The sequence below is a fragment of the Larimichthys crocea genome, chromosome III (genome assembly GCF_000972845.2).
Source record: "Larimichthys crocea isolate SSNF chromosome III, L_crocea_2.0, whole genome shotgun sequence".
Lineage (NCBI taxonomy): Eukaryota > Metazoa > Chordata > Actinopteri > Sciaenidae > Larimichthys > Larimichthys crocea.
This window is the reverse complement of record NC_040013.1, coordinates 27,356,897-27,376,563: the sequence shown is the minus strand read 5'-3', so window position 1 is coordinate 27,376,563 and position 19,667 is coordinate 27,356,897. Positions and strand designations below refer to the sequence as shown.

Genomic DNA, 19,667 nt, shown 5'->3' with positions numbered 1-19,667 from the left:
GTGATAAGTCCATCTACTGTATCACTGTTGTACTTCTTTGTGTGTCCTCGGCTTTAAGGCCCTATTCACCTGCTACTATGTGTGTGCGTATGTGTGTGTGTGTGCTCAAACTTGCATGTATGTAAGAAAACTTATGTTTATTTGTGCTCAACTTTGTGTTCTTATTGTAAATGATTCTGGCGGAAATTGATGGCAATATTCTGATATTTTTGTTGGGGAGAAATGTGAATGTATCACTCTTGTAAGTTCTGTTCAGCCATTTTATGGAGATAATCAAATGTATGTGGAGAATAAAGTTGTGTATATTATTGTGAAGGGCCTGCCAGTCAGAGGATGGCTGAGCTGTATGTTCAGAGGTCCATAAGTGTGAAAATATGTGAAGAAATATTTGCCAAATGATGCCCTGAATAATGTTAAAAAATGGAAAGGCAGGGATTGCAAACTGTGCTGCTTTTGAACATATATACAATAAAAGTTATGTTCTCTAGCAAATTATGTTGTGCTTTTAACAAGCCTTAACCTAAGAATGACATTAGTCACTTCATATACACTGTATGACATTACTACACTTACCTATAGACATTAGAACCAACACTTTTATAGTATATTAGTTTTTATAATCATTATCCACCATCAAACCTGCAGTCGAGTGTGAAAAAGTTTGAATCCAGACATCCACCATTTTTTTTTCTTATACGTTTTCTCTTCATGTCTGTTGTGTGCTTTTAGCAGTTATGTAAGCACACTGTTTTAGACACACCCGCACAGAAAGGAGATACAGATAAAGACAGTGAAAAAAACATTTTGTCTTTAGCCTGTGATTTGGACAACTAACATAATAAATATAATCAGTGATCAACACATGATTTATTGTTTGAAAGTTGAACACTTTAAACTAGGCTGTGGCTCACCCTCAACTCCTATTTTTGCATTGTGTATGTTGCCTTCAGGTGCAACCACACATGGCCACTTCTGAATTATTTTGCCTTGAATGTCAGAAACAAACCAATACTCTTAAGGCTCTGTCACAAGAGCTTCAAGTTAAACTGAGCAATCATAAGTTGTCTTGACTGAGCTATGCTTTGAGGGAAAAGATGGAGGAAGCTAGTTTATATGCAACTTTTAAACTAGTTTCTCTTTATATACAGTTATGAGACGGAAATTAATTGTATGCATATGTCTTTTGAATAAACTGTGATCAGACACTGGAATAGAATCAGAATCAGAAATACTTTATTAATCCCCGCAGGGAAATTGTTTGAATAGTACCTGCCCCCAGTTTACTGTGAGCAATAAATGAGATGAGACAGATTGATTGCCTGACAGTAAACCTGTTCGGAGACCCTATAGTCAGTTGTCCACCTTGCCTGATTGGTAACACATCCATACTTCACGAAGAAAGCCAAAGAGAAACCTCCAAACCCATTGACTCCTATTGAGGACATTCATCTTTCTTTAAACATTCACTAGTACATAGTTTAATTCTTAAAAAGGGGGCCAATAGTTTCCTTCAGTCTGCGGGCAACTGGACTTGTTTGTAGATCCTTGAAGACATTTTGCCTCACATCCAAGAGGCTTGTTTCGTTCTGACTGACTGGTGGGGAGTCTGGGTATTTATCCCAGGCTGGATCATATACCAGCCCATTGTTCACTTGGTTCATTAGTGCTCATTGTTGTTGTGACACCTGTCATCAGAGTCGCCACCTGATCTCCGGTGTGGACGATGGTTGCTGGAGTCACATGAGGCCAAGTGTGAAATGAACTAAAGGAGAAGAGGTGAAACATCTTCACAGATTACAAACAAGTCCAGTTACCCCAGACTTAACCTTTTTTTGAAGATAGATGATCTGGATGGCTGAGAACCTTCACAGACTTCCTCGCTGTAGTTTTTAGTGAACATTGCTGAAACAGAAAGAAACAATGTATTTGTTGTGGACTATACTCTGGGGTGGATTAAGCCCCATTTGAGTGAGTATTTGGGGTGGCAGCATAGTGGGTGTGGCTTTGAAGTGGTAGTGTTGTCATGGTAACGGAACATCATAAGCATGGAACAAGGAATCTTCCTGTGTGTTTGATCTCTGACACTCTTAATATAATTCTAGACAGCTAGCTGCTGGTCACAGTTTCTTAATTTTAAACTTCAGAATCTCATCGATTAGGACAGAGACACTCACACAGTTTGAGAGTTTCAGAGAAGAGAAAATGCCTCAGCTTAACTACGATCACATTCAAACCATTGAGGACTTGAAGAATGAGGTCTTGTCCCTCCAACAACGCAACAACATCCGCAAACAAGAAATAGAGTCCCTCCAGCAAGAAAACACCTCCCTGAAGAGAGACCAAAAAACCCTCATCCAGAAAAATGAGGATGTTGAGACGCAGAACAATAAGATGATCCAAAGACTCAAGGACATGGAGATTAACCATCGGGATATGAGACAACAGCTCCATTGCATGCATAGAAACATTCAGCAGCTGAAGACAAAGGTCGCCACAGAACATTTTACTGAGGAGCGCCAAGCCATTGAATTTCAGATGGAACTTCAGAACACACTAGACAAGATCTATGCCAAGTTTCTGGCAAAGAAGAAGGAGGCTGAGGAAGTAAAGAAAGAGCTCAACATTGTAGTCAAAGAGAACTGTCATGTGGCAGCCATACTTATCAAGGACTTGGGAGACATGGTTAATGAACAGAAGATGCAGCAACACAAGCAGAAGACCCACTGGGGTGTTGTTGAAAACGAGGGCTTCAGGCGACCAAAAAAATGGTTTTTGGATTGGATCGGATCGGATTGATAATCGATTCCCAGTCTTGAGAATCGTAATCGAATCGATTCTTGGAATTTAGTATCGATAAAGTATCGCTAGAGCACTAATAAAACACAATTTGCTTTCATTCAGCATAGATTTAGAAAGTAAAACGCACATTCCTCGCTAGAAATGTCCTCAAACAATACCAGATATATCTTGAAATGTTGTTTTTACATCCAGAAAGCTGAATAAATATAACGTTCAATGTACACATAGAACAACACGGCCACCTAGTTCTGAGGAGGGCGGGCATTTGTGAATCCCGAATATTTGTGTGTGGATCTGTGCGGATCTCGGCAGGAATGTCTCAAAAATGCGAAATTATTTTACAAATACACGTATATTTGTACAAACCAGAATACAAGTTACGAATTAGAAATGTTATTTGTGGATAGGATAGCAAAACACGTGTACAAATCAAGGAATATTTGTAGATCACTCTCTGTGCGTCCCCAGCCGCTGCACAGTAGCATCCTAATGGATGGGTTAAAAGCAAATTAACCTTAAAGAAACTTATTACAAATAAAACAAAACTTCTTCTAAAATATTAGAAACGCCTCAGAGTACACCGTGTAGTAGAAGAGACTCCATTCATGATATCTCAACGTGATGCTGCCGCCTAGTGTTCAAATACAAATACTGTGGGTTTATTGATGCATGCAGATGTTAAAAAATACCTTACTTTGATGTTAAGATGAAAAATAAATAAATAAATAAAAAATACAAAGATCTGAATTTACATTTTTAAACTCATTTGACACTGTGAGGTTTATTAGACAAGCCAAGTCTGTAAAGTCTGATCTTTCAAGAACAATTCAACGTGCTTTATATTAGACATAGAATTATGGGAAATGCATAAAAAACAAACAGTAAATAAGATAAGTTAATAACACTGCACAGCTTATTTTGTTATGTTATAAATAATCAAAACAGTTCATCTGAAAACAAAAATAAAATAAAATAAAACATTAAATTACAAGTTTTTATATCTTTTTTTTTCTTCCTGAAATTAATCCTAATCTCATTTTAATATATAGTTCCATATCATTCTTGAAAATATAACAGCAACGGGGTATGAGTGTGGTAATAGAGGTGGTGGTGTGATGCTATTTTCCATTTTTTTCCCAGTGGCAATGAATGCAGCATGAGCCACCTTTTGACCAGCAGGTGGTGCAAGGTGCTAAATCTCCATCTCCTGTCCCGTCAATCATTTCACTTCAGAGCATATCGGGGGCGAGATAACACAAACACTTTGTTCAGGAGTCAAGCCAAAGAGGTGCGCACCATGGGGATAGTCTGCTGCAAGTGACAGTCGGCGCTTTCATGAAACTTTTCAAGACCGTCTTGCCCCTTTTTAGGCATCCCCCCTCCCCTGTTATTTTATTCATATCAGTATATTGTTGTAGGCGCGGCATATTTCGTTGTAGCGTGTAGGGCTGTTAAGTTATTTCCAGTTCAGCCGAGTTCACAAGTGGAGGAAACGACGCAAGATGTACCATGAAGAAACCGCCACCATGCAGAAGCCACGCTATGGAAGTGAGTAACACGCCTTTCTGAGTTATCCTAAACGTAAAGTACCGTGTTTGCTCACTTAGGAGAGACAGAGGATGAAGCCAGACTAACTTTAAGGTGTCTTCACAAGGATGTTTGATGAGCAACAGGTGGTTTAGCAGCACCTGGCTTCTCTGGACGGCAGTAGGTGTGGCAGTGTCTGACAATTTTGGCAAAATGGAAATGAAATGTGGTCTGAGGAGGGCGAGAGGAAACATACTGTCAGGGCAAGATAAAGCACTCACGTCCTGGTTGTTAAATTTAAGTTGTGTAATTGTTCAGGTTCCAGGCTATAGTTAGATGTTAAAGGCTTTTGGACTCACGGTACTTTTCTTTCAAAATGTCCTCAGCTGCACCACAGTTGTTTTTCCCCCCTTCTTTATTTATTCAATGGTGGTAGACAGCATATCAGCCTGTCTACACATAAGGCATTTTCTCATAAGTTAACCATTAACTTTGGATTTTGCTGCTGTTGTGAAATCTTTAACTCACTCCATGAGTAACTTAAGATTGTAACTGATACATTAAAAACACACACACAGCTTAAGTATACAATACACTTCACCGTGTATCTTGTCACTGATCTGTGTGCAAAGTGCAACTTTGAGAGATAGCACCAATCAATTATGTCATCAGAGCACAATCTTTTTGTACAGGCTGACATAGCTGTGTATACATAGATGTTTTGCTCCTGTGGATTGAAAACCGAGTAGTTTATAAAGATTGTGTGGAGTAAACTTAGGGACCGACATGATGTCTTTAATTTGCTTTGTGTGGAAACCCCCCCCCCCCCGCATGCGTATTAACTTCCAAGTACTGTTATGGGACCAACGCAACGTCATTCCCTGGAATTCATTTCAATAAATGTCATGGATCGTCTATGAAATGGACCAACCCAAAAACAAAGTAAGTCTTGACTTGTGGTTCCCATTCAGACGCCCCCTAAAAAGTTTGAATGACCCCGCAGCTAAACAAAAGCATGAGTCATAATCATAGAGCCTGTAACTCAGGTCCGGTGATCCTGTGACACACAAAAGCAACAAACCATCCTGAAGGTTAAATATAACGCTCAGTGGAGTGCAGACAGACTCTTCCAGGAAGTGTGTGAGTTAGTAATGTGCTGCACTCTGCCTTTGAGATGAGTGTTCATACATACATTTGCATCCACTGCACAGCTGGGCCCCTGATCTGTGGTCGGGTGGCCGGATGCTTTGCTTGTGACAGTTTAGGGCATTTCACCTAAGAAGCTGGACAACCTATTTTGTGTAAGTGTGTTTGGGCTCACATTTGAATATTATATGACAAGCCTCTAAGGAGGTTGTTGATGAAAAGACATAGTACTGTATAGAGTGCTTCAGAGGGTTTAAAAGAGTCAGGCAAGGTCGATCAAGGTTGGAATATACTTTAATGACCCTATGGAGGAAAATGGTAAAGGACTCCACAATGTTTGTGGTTCCAATACAATTACAAAAAATAAAAAGATCTGCACATGTGATGAATTGGAATATCTTAAACATTATTTATGGATAGATAGTAAGGGGAATGTGAAGGATAAGGGAGCAAAGCTCAGTGTAGTGGAGCTTTAGCACTGACATTATTTATGTAGGTTATTTGAAACTGCTCATGGTAGCTTTTGGTCATTGGAGTAATATGCTCTCTCCCTCCTCCTTGGCATTGGGATTAGATTGTTTAGACTAATCAACAGGTTTAGCCAGTTTAACTTGGCATTACTAGGGCTAGTTAGTAATATTCATGTAATCTATAAACAGAGGATATACTCACTGTTATGTGTTTGTGTGTCTTTCAGTCTTACTTGGTGTACTACATCCTAATTAAGAAGAGATAAACCATAAAACAACATGCTATTACTTGTGAAACCTCTGCTGCTAGTCTGAACTCAAACCAATGACACGTGCTTGGTCCGTTGGGAGAAAGCTCTGTTCTTAAACTGAGCCCCTGGGTCCGAGATTGTCCCTTCACTCAGCCAGAAATAAAGGGATTTGATTGGATTAGAGCGAGGTAAGAAGCGTTGGGCGGGAGGAGATCTCATTAAGCTGCAGGTAAAGGTCAACTCTCAGCAGAAGTCACTTGTTGGAGGGGCACCCCACTAAGGCCACTTTGACTTAGCCATTTCATTTGCTTCAAGCAAGGTTCATAAGAGCATGGGATGTAGTTTCCGAGGGGCACTCGTGGTTCTAACAGTGAACAGTCCCTTTAGAAGAGTAATCCTCTGCCTGTTTGTGATCTGGTGGTATTGTTTATTTATGTATGCTGTACAGAAGTCAGTCCCATTCACATAAAACACAGTGCTATTTACTGAGATCTAATCTAAAACAAAATAAATAAGAAATTATGATAATAATATTTCCCTGTTTTAACTGTAATCATTTAACACACTAGTATGTTAAATAATTAATAATTACATGATGTAATTTTGAACATGCTTGTCTTTTTCAGCCATTCAGGATGACGAGAGGCTGTCAGCAGAGGAGATGGATGAGAGGCGGCGACAAAACATTGCCTATGAGTACTTGTGTCACCTGGAGGAGGCCAAACGGTAAGACGTCTGACAAGAAGGCGGGACGGGATAAAGGAAAGACCTTGAAGATAAGAGGAGCTTAATGACACATGCTGATTAAATGCAACCACTTTCTTTTATTATGTTGGCTTAATGACAACTTGGAGATCATGGGAATTACATTGTGTGTACTCTTTGGCCAAGTATTTTTGTTTAATGTTAGATTATGCAGAACAGTTTTGTATTTCAAGCATGTGTGTTTAATGATCATCAGCAGGCAGATATAAAAACAGCAGAGAGTGGGTGAGAAGTTAAACGATGGATAGAAAGTAAGGGGAATATGAAGGATAAGGGAGCAAAGCTCTGTGGATTTAATTCATTTTTGTAGTAGTATAGGGCTTTAATGACAGATAAAGCAGAATCAGCATGCACTGGAGATGATGACACAGAGCTGTAAGCATTCATGAGAACATTTGTAATTAAGACAAGGGAGGTGCTGACTTAGTGGAAAGGGTGGCTCTCGTTCCACTGTGCCCATAAACCTCACTGATCGCTAAAATAATCAAATAAAAAACAAAAAATCTAGAAGGTCCACTCATCGTTTCTTATTTATATTTTGTTCACAATAGCTCGCAGTAGTTTTTCAAAAGAAGGTTATTCTAAAGACAACATAAACCCGATAAAGACTTTCTTTTGAGGCTCCTGAGCAAAACTCAAACTAAACCACTTCCTGTCTTCTTCATGAGGGCATCCATCTGAGCAGGAAGGAACAGGAAGTGTTTTCAAGCTTCTTGTAACACAGATTTTGTAACAACCCCACCTAGTCACAGAGTTCATCGATTCCCAGGATTGATTGTTGATGCTTAAACCTACTGTCACATTCTGTAGCCTAGTGGTGATTCAGCATTTGTTCTTCCTCTCGGGGCACTCTTTTATGCGAGGATGCACAGCCAGATTTGCATCAGCATTTCTTTCACAGATTATTGTTTGACAGCTGAGCTTGCACTTCGAATCAGTAAAGACTACTGAAATACTATAATATGAATGCCACAGGATAATTAAGGTCCACAAGGGCAGGTCGCCTGGACTAAGCACAGATCATACTTCCACACATTCGGGGCCACGCCTAGATTATGGAATATGTTTCAGTTTTATTTGCTGAAGAAGGAGAAACTTTGTCCATGTGGCAATAAGACAGTTTAAGGAACAGATGCTTCTGTTATACACTAAGGTTGACCTCAAAATGACCACTACACACAAACACGTACACATACTTTCACTTTCTAGCTTCCTGTTATTCTGTCCCAGAGTGCAGTGCCTTTTGTCATAATGGAACCTCTATTCTGGGAAAGGTGTCAAGTTAGATTAGGATTAAGGCAAGACGCCTAATGAAGCCATCCGCCACAGAGAGTGTGAGATTAGTTTCTCCTCTCAAGGGTCAGGAGCCGTGTAGAAGCAACTCTTTTAGCACACCTGGGTTATGAAAATACTTTCATTATTCACCTACGTTTTTGTTAACACAGGTGAAATATGTTCAATTAATCCACAGCTCAAAAACATTAGAGGCCAGAAATACTCTTTAGAGTTTCAATCAGTGGGAAAAAATCTAATATTCCTGGACTAAAGGTCCATCATGCACATTGTGATGTCCCAAATTTAGAAGAAAAAAAAGTCAGAATGAATTTTTTTGACACATGCAGGAAAATGTTTCCATAAATATATTTAAAGATATCCCAACCTGATCTGCGGCTTTGCTATAGGCCTTTTTCACAGCAGACATTTTGACTTGCTATAGTATGAAAAGCAATGAGGCATTGCCAGTAAGATTAACAATGGCTCTGTCGTGTCCCAAACAGGGTGACAGCGTGAACAAAATCCAGAACCCTGAAAACGAAGCAGCTACATGAAAATTCAGCCGCTATTAATTTTATCGTTTAGACTTCTGCTTTTCATATGTCTTCTGTGGAAAATGTAACTATCTGAACATATCAAGTTTGTATCTCTATCGACCTAATCCAGTTACTCCCCTTGTTAATTCAGAGTCACTGAGCTTCATGTAAGCCACCCATCACAAATGCCCTCCTGTTCTCTGCTAAAAACTGGAATCTTCACTGTAACTTTGCAGCTAAAGCAAATGAACAGCAACCAGCGGATTCAATGAAAATAACCACGCTGACAACATGTCTCGGTGACCAAACTGAAAGAGACACCTATGGTTTAAAAGTTAATAGTTATGCTTCTGTTTTCTAACAATGATACTGGAAGATAGTGGCAATAATGCAGATCATTTTTATTGGCTGATTTGCTGATGGTTTATAGCACCTATGAAATGGCATTTTGCATTTGCTCAAACCAAAGCTCTTTATATCATAGCTTACCCACGTGCTTTGTTGTTCAAAGTTCTCTTAAGTGCATCTGGTAGACTGCTAAGTTAGTTAGTGTCAGTGCTGCTGGTGCTGTCAGTTGATGGACACACCCTCCTGCAAAACACACACACACACTCACACACACACTCACAGTAGTTTCTGGAATGAGACTTTGTACTAAAAGTAAACAGTAACTTTTGTATGAAGGACCCTTTTGGTTTGCTTTCATGCAGGTCCAACACCAGAAGCATTTTTTTATTTTTTTATTGAGAGGATGTTATTTTTATTCTGAAACGCACCCTACCCAACCAAATATGCTAAATTTTACCCATTACAGACACACAGGCGCGCACAAACACAATCACAAGCTCATGACCAGCATGACTAAGCAGCATGACGCAAGTTTTCAGAAGACACCCTGTGTATAGACAAAAATGCTTTAGCTCCAAGCAAAAGAGTGTAGATTACTAATAATGTGTTGAGGCGGGACAGATTTAAGTAACAGAGTCCAGAAAGCTGTGTTTTGTTTAGTCGCAGGTTGGACAATGACAGGAAAGCCTGCTTTGGTTGCTTGTAAACAGGACTGCTAGCCTGTCCTGCTTCAGGAGACAAGTTCTCCCAACATTGTTTTAAGCACAGGAAGTGAAGTTTCACAGGAGAGTTCTGTTACTCATGCAGGATGTTCCTTTGACTGTGTTCCCGCCAAGCAGATCTTTTTTCTTTCTCTCAGTAATCACCGACTATCATCTGCATTTGCTCCTCCCTATTAATATGTCACTTCCATGTAGATATGAAACTTCAAAGCTATACACGCCGCATGTGTGTCTCTGTCTCTGTATCAGTTTCATAGACAAATGGGCTTTTTCTGAAGTGCCACGTCATGCAGAGATTGAGGGTTAGGCTAATTGTCATTGATAGAACAGCGGCATCTGCTTACCAGGCCAAAAAAAATCCTACCTGACATTGATTTTCTTTTTTTTCTTTTCAGTTTAGACTAACATTATTTAGTTAGTCTGCCAACTATTTCTTTATTTTGTTTGATCTATAAAACCTAAAAAAAAGTGAAAAATGTGATGAAATTAAATGTTGTGGGGAGTGAAAAGCAGGAAATAATCACACACGAGAAGCAGGAATAATGAAATATTTTAGTGTTTAGTAGTTTTTGTGTTGATTTATCATACTAACCATCCTGATAAAGAGCCTGAGAGCCTGATACTACTTTGACCCCTCGTCCTTCACTCTGAGCATTAGTTTACAGCCAGAACCTGTACTAACTAATGCTGTCTTTGTGTGGGTAGAAATTGTATTTCACAAAATAAATCAACAGAAATAAGTATCTTATTTTAAATATTATAATAACTGTTTTATGGTTCAGTCTGTACTCTGTTTCACTGACGTATGGCAGAGTTCTTCTTCCATATTCTGCAGCATCAACTGACATACTTGGTTATGAGGCCACTTTAATTCCTCAAGGAGCCTAACCTACACAGTCCACTGGGTTTGTGTTGACGGTGCATGGTGTGTTGTGGATGTCCTTAATGTGCTGACACATATTTTGGCAGACTGGATCCTTTGAGCACCCACACAGCCTTAATTAACCTAAACAAGGTGTCCGTGTGCGTGCATGTGGGACGGAACACTTTCTTGTTTGTAGGAGGTAGGAGCTGCTGGTGCCTCGAATGAAACCCATAAACAAAACTCAAGGAAGTTAAATCACTCTGCATTGTGCACTCCTTTTGGCAAAGAATAAATTCAGCTGGAGGATGACGAGCCAAAAGGTAAACGTAGCATTGGGACTGAGGTGTAACCGTGGTAGTAAATATGGTGTCACTTCCAGGCAGTCAGATAATGTGTAACAGATTCTTAGACCATGATGATTCACCGTGGTCACAAATCATTCACTAGCGCTTTGGAATGGAGTTTTAATATCTCTGGGAATAGTCTGGCAGAGGCTGCGCCGAAGCCACTGTTGATCCTTTCCAAGGGAAATGACATCAGTTTGAAAGAAGGTCAACTTTCAGTGACATGCTCAAAATGACCTAGTTCGCTTTTTAGTTTCTACCTATTTCAGACGTCTCCTGTGGTGGTCTGTGTGTGGAGATAATTGTTGTCTGTTCTTTGACCTCACAGTGTCCACTGGACAAGTAAGCCTAACACTAACCTTTACGTGGTCGCAAAGCTCAGACTGTAAGTCAGTCCACAGCCCCCTTCCTAAAGCATGCTGGGCTCAGTGTGGGTGCTGCCTGTAACAATGCCCAGTTCTCACTCGCCTACAGGCTACGTTGTTGCTCTAAATTTGAGTTAAACCAGAAGAAATTCATTTAATTTACTAATTTAAATAAAATCATATTTGCACTGTCCCACCAACTGTACATATTTTACACCAAAGACGATTTTCCAAACAGAGCTTTTTCCTACTCTACCGCACTGTAAATGCCATGTGTGGCAGCAATATGTTATTTTTATTATTGTGATTTATATTTGTATATTCCTGTTCCACTGTCTTTTAGTTTTTGGGAAGGCAGCAGGTGTAGGAAAAGCCAATATTGACTTGCTGACTACATGCAGGCATTCAGTCACCTCGCGATAAATTGCACTACACTCTGTAGATCTCAGGTGGCACTGATGTTTATTTATATTGTGAATGTAACAGTAGCATGCTGTTTAGTATTAAAGACCAGGCTGAGCTTGACGTTCTGAATAGTCTTTAATGATTTAACTGGAAATCTACTTGGATGAGTTTATCTCACTGTTGAGATTCCTTCTTCTCGCCTTTGTTTATATTCCACACGTGTGCTTAGATTTGTAATAAAATTTGAAATAGTTCCTTGAAAAGTTGTGATCAGTTGTAGTTGCAGGAGTTTAACATTATAGAGCTGCTTATGAATCCTCTGCCTGCTCTGAAGTTGATATTTGTTCACTCTCAGGTGGATGGAGGCCTGCCTAGAAGAGGACTTGCCCCTTACCACAGAACTGGAAGAGGGGCTGAGGAATGGCGTCTACCTTGGCAAACTTGCCAACTTTTTTGCCCCAAAAATGGTGTCTGAGAAAAGGATCTACGACAGAGATCAGTCCCGCTATAAGGTACGTCTCTGTTTTATTCCATTTGAAATCATTCTATTTATAAATAAGGTCAAAAATTTACTACATTTGAATTTTTCACCAGCTTACATCATAGCAGACAGGAAGACGTTCCATATCTTTCAGACACTGCCTGACAGTTTGAGACCGTTTCACACAGGAAAAGGGAGAAATGTGGCAGGCGAGTGTTGGGGCCCCACACTAACATGCAGGTGTTGTCCTTGGACAATAAGCTACAGAAATGTTTGGATGAGATTTTTAACTTGACTCTCAGCTTGATTTTATTTCACTTTTGTCATATTTTAAACAAAAACAGGAGCCAGCAAGAGATTATTAGGTATCAGACTCAGCTGTTGCTCATATTTTAAAGCCATTGATGAGCTCGCTTTTCCAAAGCATGGCCTAATTTTGCACACGTTTTAACAAGCCTTTTATCACAGTTTTTCAGCTCCAGTGGTAAAGTTTTCTACCCTTTCTCTGCAGTTACTCATAATTATATGGCTTCATTTCTATGTTTGTGCTCTTGTTTTCATCTTCAGAGCAAAGGCCTGCACTTCAGACACACAGACAACACAGTCCAGTGGCTCAGAGCCATGGAGTCAGTGGGTCTACCCAAGGTAAGGGGCTTGTACAGCCATCAGTAATGCAGACACATGCTTCGTGTGCAGTATACAGTTTGAGTGTACTTCCACAGTCATCACACCTTTTTAAGAAAAGGCAGATTTTGTAACACAAGGCACTCCATTTGTAAAAGAGGTTTTACCAAGTGAAATATCACTTAAACATGTGACATGAGATTCCAGTTAGGAATAAACAACATGTGTGGTAAACAAGCTGGAATAGAAAGACATGTCATCAACACAACAGCATGTGATGTTAGCATACTAATCAATGATATTTCAGAATGTTTGCAGCAGATTTAGCAGTTTTGTTCAATGTAAGAAGACGTTGTGTTCTGACTTGTCATTTCTCCACAGTCCAAGCATAAAACATGTTCATGACACAAAAAAAAATTAGGCCTTAGCTTTTTTTATGGGTTCATTGGCTCATGGTTAATACATCATCACTCATACTAGAGGGAAAAAAACATCTTACAACTAAGATATACTAGAAACTGGGATTAAACAAGGATAGCACATACAACAGTTATCCATTGTAGGACTACAATATGTCTGCATCAAATTAGACTGTAAGTCATTTAATACAAAAGCTGCAGAGAGTAAAGGGTAAACACCTGAACATGCTACACCACCTGTGACAACTTGTTGTTTAATGATTTAATGCTTTAACTACAAAAGTCTCTTGAAATTTTAGTGAATGTCAATGGTTTCATCTCTGTGACATGATTCATACACACACACACACAAACACACACATTTCATGCATCTGTAAGAATGTAAACACTGACAGATGAAATTGTAAAGAGGGTGTGACAGTTCTCCCAGAACAGTTTTTAACCTCATTACATCTTTTATGAGACGACACAAAAGACTTCACTGAGGTGTATCGTGGAAATGAAAATGAGGTAAAATTGATACCCGCTTATCTCTGCACTGCCCTTTGGGATCGCTTTTCATAGTAATTTAATTGGAAATTTTTCTGAATAGCCTTTTTAGTAATTGCCACTCTAATAAGGTAATCTTATTTGTAGATTGTTTTGAGTACATTGTTTCATGTATTTGAGAAAATGTGTGACATAAAACAGTTCAGAGATGGGCAAGAACATACCCAGTGTTTTGGAAAGTGTGTACTCCTTAAACTGGATACGTATAATTGACATAAGCAGCACGAACACCTATAAAATATAATGCAGTTGCTCTGTGAAGCTCATACCCCAGTTCATGGTACTAAAAATGACGTCCTTCACAAATGTCGTATTTATTGTATTCATTTGCATTTTATGTGTTTTTATTGTGATGTCCACTCCTTGCAACTTCTCATACATCTACAGGTTAGAATGTGAAGGGACATTGTGATGGATATTGTGCTCATGTTTGGCTGCAGCAGAATAAAAAGTGTCAAGATGCTGTTAAAAGAAGAGTGATTAATCTATTGTGGTTTCTGCTTTCAGATATTCTATCCTGAAACGACAGATGTGTACGATCGCAAAAACATGCCCAAGGTGGTATACTGCATACACGCACTGAGGTAAGAATAAAAGGATGCCAAAAAAACATAGTGATTTTTCACTTCACTGTCTTCATGCATTTCTCACTTTTGACAACAAAATCGCTCACTCATCTCTAAAGTCTTTTGTTTGCGCAGAGCACCCAGTTACTTTTTTACTGGAGGTGCCACACCAGAATGTCGAGTGTAATTTCACTTGAAATGAAAAAACAGCTTTTGTTATGAATGACGTAAATGTCAAAGTCAGTCTGGTACTGTAGTTAAAATGAAATTGTGAGCTAAGAGGCAGATTAGAGTTGGCAGGCAATGCATTTGTCTGTAAATGTTCACTTTTACATGCGGGTATCAGTACTCTACTCATACTCTGTGTCACTGTTACTCACAGTCTAATTTAGACACTTGTTTCACTCAGTGGTTATGGCAGACAGTGTATATACATATATATAGGCTATGCTGTATAGATGGCAAAATAACCACTACATTTCAGTGTGTTCAAGTTCAAGCATAAATTAAGGACAGCTCATATGTGGGATGAGAAATGTATGCGACTGTATGTACGAGGGGGCCAACCTCTAAATTATATGTCAAAAACAGAAATGGTACTCAGTGAAATGAAACAAGAACTGGAACATGTTATTTCCACCTATGTAAGACAGAAAGTACTTCTTGTCAAACACCTTTTTATGATCTGTCTTAAATAGGTCAAGGCTATATAGGCTTATACAGAACCATGCATCTAGCTATAGGCAATATAGGCATTTCTTAAATTAATTTTGAACACTTCTGATGAACAGTCTGCACACTGCTTATATAAACGTCTATATGTCAACAGGGGCTTTCTGTGAGTGCTCAACTCTTCACTTATAGTCTCACCCCAAAGGATAAAATCTTTGTCATGGTTCCAGATATGTGTGTAATCCTTTTGAAAAAGAAAAGTCAGAGGTGTTACTGTGACTCAACTGGATGGTTTGACAATAACAACTTCAGCGCCTCAGACTTTTAAATTAACTGAAGTTTTATCTATCTGACCCGTCCAGTTAGCCAAACACAGATTTAGGGAGTGGTTAACTGCTAGGATTGTTTTCTCTTTTGTAGTGTTATGGTCAGGTCCTGAGAGAATTGGTTTCCTTCCCTCCTTATGCACACACGTGCTCTTCCTTCCTGCGAGTCCAACTTAAGTCCCACAAGGACCCATTGAATACTCTGCTTCCCTGGGTACAAACACAAGCAGACATGGAAGCAAAGCAGCGGATGCTTCTGCACATTCAGTGTGGTGGGAAATGTCAAAAGGAACACAGTGTAAAAAGGAAAGAACGGCTTACAAATATATTTGAAAATGCTTATTATGGAGTGATAGAGATGTAGGGCTTAATTTGGTGTCTAAAAAGAAGAGGAGAACATGTAACTGAACAAGGAGGACCCACAGTCTGGAGAGCGCTTGTTGCTCCAAGCTAGTCAGCTGATTGTCTGCAACCCCTGTGGCTCGTAATCAGCCACCTTCATTAACCCCAGTCAGCTGTTACTGTGTGTGTATCTTGCCCGAATCAGCTGCCTGCATGTTAAAACATTGCCCTTTGTATAAGCAGAGTTTAGATAGTGGTTCAAAGCCCCCCCCTCTATGTCCCAAGGGCAGAGGGCATTTCATGTGTACACATACGCACACACTGTGACCAAAGGCCAGAATAACCAGCAGCTACGGTTGTTCCTTTCAAAACTGTGCTGATGCCTGCCTCAAATATCTATAATTCATTGCCACTTATCAGGTACCTGTGGGAAGATGAAAGTTTTATGAAGTTTCCAGCCACCTGCTTGCTGAGTGCAGTACTCATTGAGAGACTAGGCCTGCTGGCGGCTGTTAGATAGTGCTTGTTGTAATGCAAGACAAGACTACCCCCCTGTGGTGTAAGTGTGACATAGGAATTAAAGACCAGCAGGAGGAAAATGTCCAAAACTAGAGTTTCAGGTTCATGATATCAGACTGTTAGATATCTGAATGTTTCAGTTTTTACTTTTTTATTTGTGAAATTCACACCCCATGTGGTTTATTTCAGCCTGTACCTGTACAAACTGGGCATTGCACCACAGATCCAGGACCTGCTGGGGAAAGTGGCATTCACAGGTAAAGCCAGCAACTATAGCACAAAAACACAAAAGTTATATGCATCTCTATAAACAAAAGAAGAAACAGCCAGTGATTGTCAAGATGTTTGAATGATCATAACTTTTCACTAAATCAAATTATCCCATGCAGCCATTCAAATGATACTAAACAGGACATGTAAATGACCAAGCTTCAAAGCTTTTGACATTGGATTGATACTAGAAGTCTCTGGGCTTACTCACATCATCTTTTTTTTCATCACTTCTTAACAGTCCTTTAATTTAACTTTGGGGAAATGTATCAGTGTTACCTCAGTTCACTGTATGTTACAGTTCAGTTTTCTCTCACATACCTAAAGGATCTCTGTGAAGTTTAAGACACAATGTGTCTTAGTGAATAACAGTGAAGGTAAATTAATGTAACTTTTTTTAAATGTAATTCCACAGGGCCCCTTTTAAAGCACATTTCTGAAACACTGTTGCAGTTCTCAAAACACTGAGATTAACCAGCACAACATTTTATTTGTCTTTGTCATACTGTCACAGTTCTGTAGACATTAAACTGTTTTGACTAATTAAGTGGTAAACTCATTTTACCAGATACTTGCATGCTGCTCACCTGTCCCTACAGTTCTCGAACATCACATACAACATAAACTGTATTTGCACCCTTAATAAATGTCTGGCTGGTTTATGTTGGATATGTTTGTAAGTTGTGAAATTTTTGAGGATGAACATGATACCACTATCATCTCTTATCAGTTCTTTTTATAATCCCACAAGTTCACTGAAATCTATGAAACACGTATGTTTGAAAGGTTTTGACAGTTTGCTCAAATATTTTGCAAGATGAGGATTTACACAACATGTCTGGGAGTTATTCACATCATTAAAAAAGTTAAATCACTTTTGATCAGACCATAACTCAAAATCATTCTGTATTTACATATTTGAAATCTGTTTGACAGCACCCAGAAATGTATACACTGTTAAGGAAAAAAAAGATAGATTTAGAATTGAAGCCTTTACTATCGTATTCTCTGTGCTACAACAGTTTTCCCTACAATCGGTATATATCTGTTTTCCAGAGGAAGAGATCAGTAACATGAGGAGTGAGCTGGAGAAGTATGGCATTCAAATGCCAGCTTTCAGTAAGATTGGAGGAATCCTGGCCAATGAGCTCTCAGTGGATGAAGCTGCTTGTAAGTCTAATGACCTTTTAACAAATTATCTATTGATGTTTTTCACTGACACTCCAAAAGTTTCTGGTAAATGTTCACATGCACTCCTTTGCCCTTAGTGCATGCTGCTGTTATTGCCATCAATGAGGCTGTTGACAGAGGTCAGGCATCTGTAACAATGGGAGCCCTGAATAACCCTAATGCCATGCTGAGGAACACGCAGGAAGCTCTTGCCCAAGACTACCAGGACACGCTGAGCCAAACCAAGGCTCGTAAGCAGAATCAGTCGGCAGGGAGGGTGAGAAGCCTAACAAACACTTCAGTCACCTTATGTTTCAGTGTCATGGTTTGTTTGTTTAACTATGTTCGGTTCACTACATCCTCTGTATGAAAGGCTCGATTAGCCTCTGTGACTTCGCAGAAAAGTTGATTGATCATTCTCATGCCCGCCTCCTTACCAATCTATGGTATTTTTGGCACGTCAGATATCGACTCTGATAATGCAAAAAATCTAAATATGACTGCTCTGAATGAATGTCTCTACTACTGACAACTATATTGAACCGAAGAGATTCACACTGAGGTTTGAAAGGGGTTTTCTTTACCAACTCGCTCCACAGGCCTTGCCAGCACATTCCAGTGGCTGCAGTGTCAGCTGTACTTCATCAAACACAAACCTCCCCACACCATTCAGCATCTCGCCTCCCTTTCTCCTTTACAAATACTGTACAAACAGCAGCCACCCACTTTCCTATTAATGGCTAAAGTGTGATATGTAAAATCTGAAAAAAAAAGTCTGGATGCAGTAAAAACAATGTGACCAGGCACAACTTAAATGCTCTATATAAAATGAATATCAAACAAATATTTTCTTTGTCTTCCATAATAAGCGCTCCTCGATTGCTACAGAAGAAAGAGATGTTTATGAGGAGCTGCTGACTCAGCAGGAGATCCAGGGCTGTCTTGACTTTGTCAACAGTAAGGATTTTCCCCCATATGACTCTTGCACATGTATTTTTCCCAAAACACTTTCTACTACCATGAATGTCTTCCTTTTTTTGGATAGAATTTTTTTTTTCCTACTTATCAGAAAGACTTAAAAAATAAAACATCCCTCAGTCACATCTGACTTTTTTTTTCTGTTTCCAGTCCAGGCAGCAATAAAGCAGGTGAATCAGGCGGTGTCAGCCCAGGATGAGGCTGCTCTGTTGGCTGCACTTAGGCTTGAAGCTCTGGCCCTGCTGGGTGTTCAGGAGTCAAATTGTCGCTGGTACCTGGAACATTTTACCACCTACTGCCAACATAAATCCAAGGTATACTCAGTCAGAGCATGTTTGCTCAGCTGTTCCCAACTCTCAGGGCCTTAAGAGCCAGAGCACCTCTGGTATTCTTTCCAAGCAGTTAGTTTCAAGAATTTACAATAAATAACTCTGTATTAGATGGTTAGAATTTGGGAGGAAAGCAGACTTCATTATGAGGAAATGTTTCTGAATGGGACATTATGTCCATTTGTAAGTACCGCTGTGAGCACACAGCAGTCTATTGGCTAAACAGATGTAGTGTAGACACTGATGAAGGAATAAAGCTGTTGTTTTCAATATTCAAGCAATGAAGGCATTGTATTAGAAAGAAAAAAATCTTTAGAGAATAAAAAGTGCTCTCCGTGGCCCCACATTAAAACACGCTAAATGGTCATAGATTCTCAGCAGTGTCTCTCCTTTGTAATATTTGTGCTGCAGGATGGAGGGAGGACTGTGTTGTTGGACAAAGAGGAGATTCAGAGAGTTGTCAGCTCTTGTAATGACTTTGCTGAGGCAGAGAAACGAAGTAAGCAACTTTTTGTTACTCACCCAAAGTGTTTATTAATAGTAATTGCTTCTCAGTTGAAAATCAGCCACCAGCAAGCTTCTCACAGCATAGATGTAGAGTCTA

General features: G+C 39.5%; 1 protein-coding gene across 2 annotated transcripts in view; it reads left to right on the top strand.

The window, feature by feature from the left end:
* The first annotated feature begins 4,008 nt into the window (after positions 1-4,008).
* The window catches only part of iqgap2 (IQ motif containing GTPase activating protein 2), a 31,236-nt gene continuing 15,577 nt past the window's right edge, over positions 4,009-19,667 (top strand). Inside the window, exons 1-11 of one of the 2 annotated variants that reach the window (XM_019266155.2) lie at positions 4,009-4,347; positions 6,820-6,919; positions 12,174-12,330; positions 12,867-12,944; positions 14,399-14,475; positions 16,506-16,573; positions 17,643-17,756; positions 17,855-18,033; positions 18,626-18,713; positions 18,885-19,048; positions 19,475-19,562. In XM_019266155.2, coding sequence (XP_019121700.2) covers positions 4,302-4,347; positions 6,820-6,919; positions 12,174-12,330; positions 12,867-12,944; positions 14,399-14,475; positions 16,506-16,573; positions 17,643-17,756; positions 17,855-18,033; positions 18,626-18,713; positions 18,885-19,048; positions 19,475-19,562 — 1,159 coding nt within the window. In that variant the 5' untranslated portion in view covers positions 4,009-4,301. The remainder of the gene's footprint in view (positions 4,348-6,819; positions 6,920-12,173; positions 12,331-12,866; positions 12,945-14,398; positions 14,476-16,505; positions 16,574-17,642; positions 17,757-17,854; positions 18,034-18,625; positions 18,714-18,884; positions 19,049-19,474; positions 19,563-19,667) is intronic. The other variant, XM_019266156.2, reaches the window with a different exon arrangement.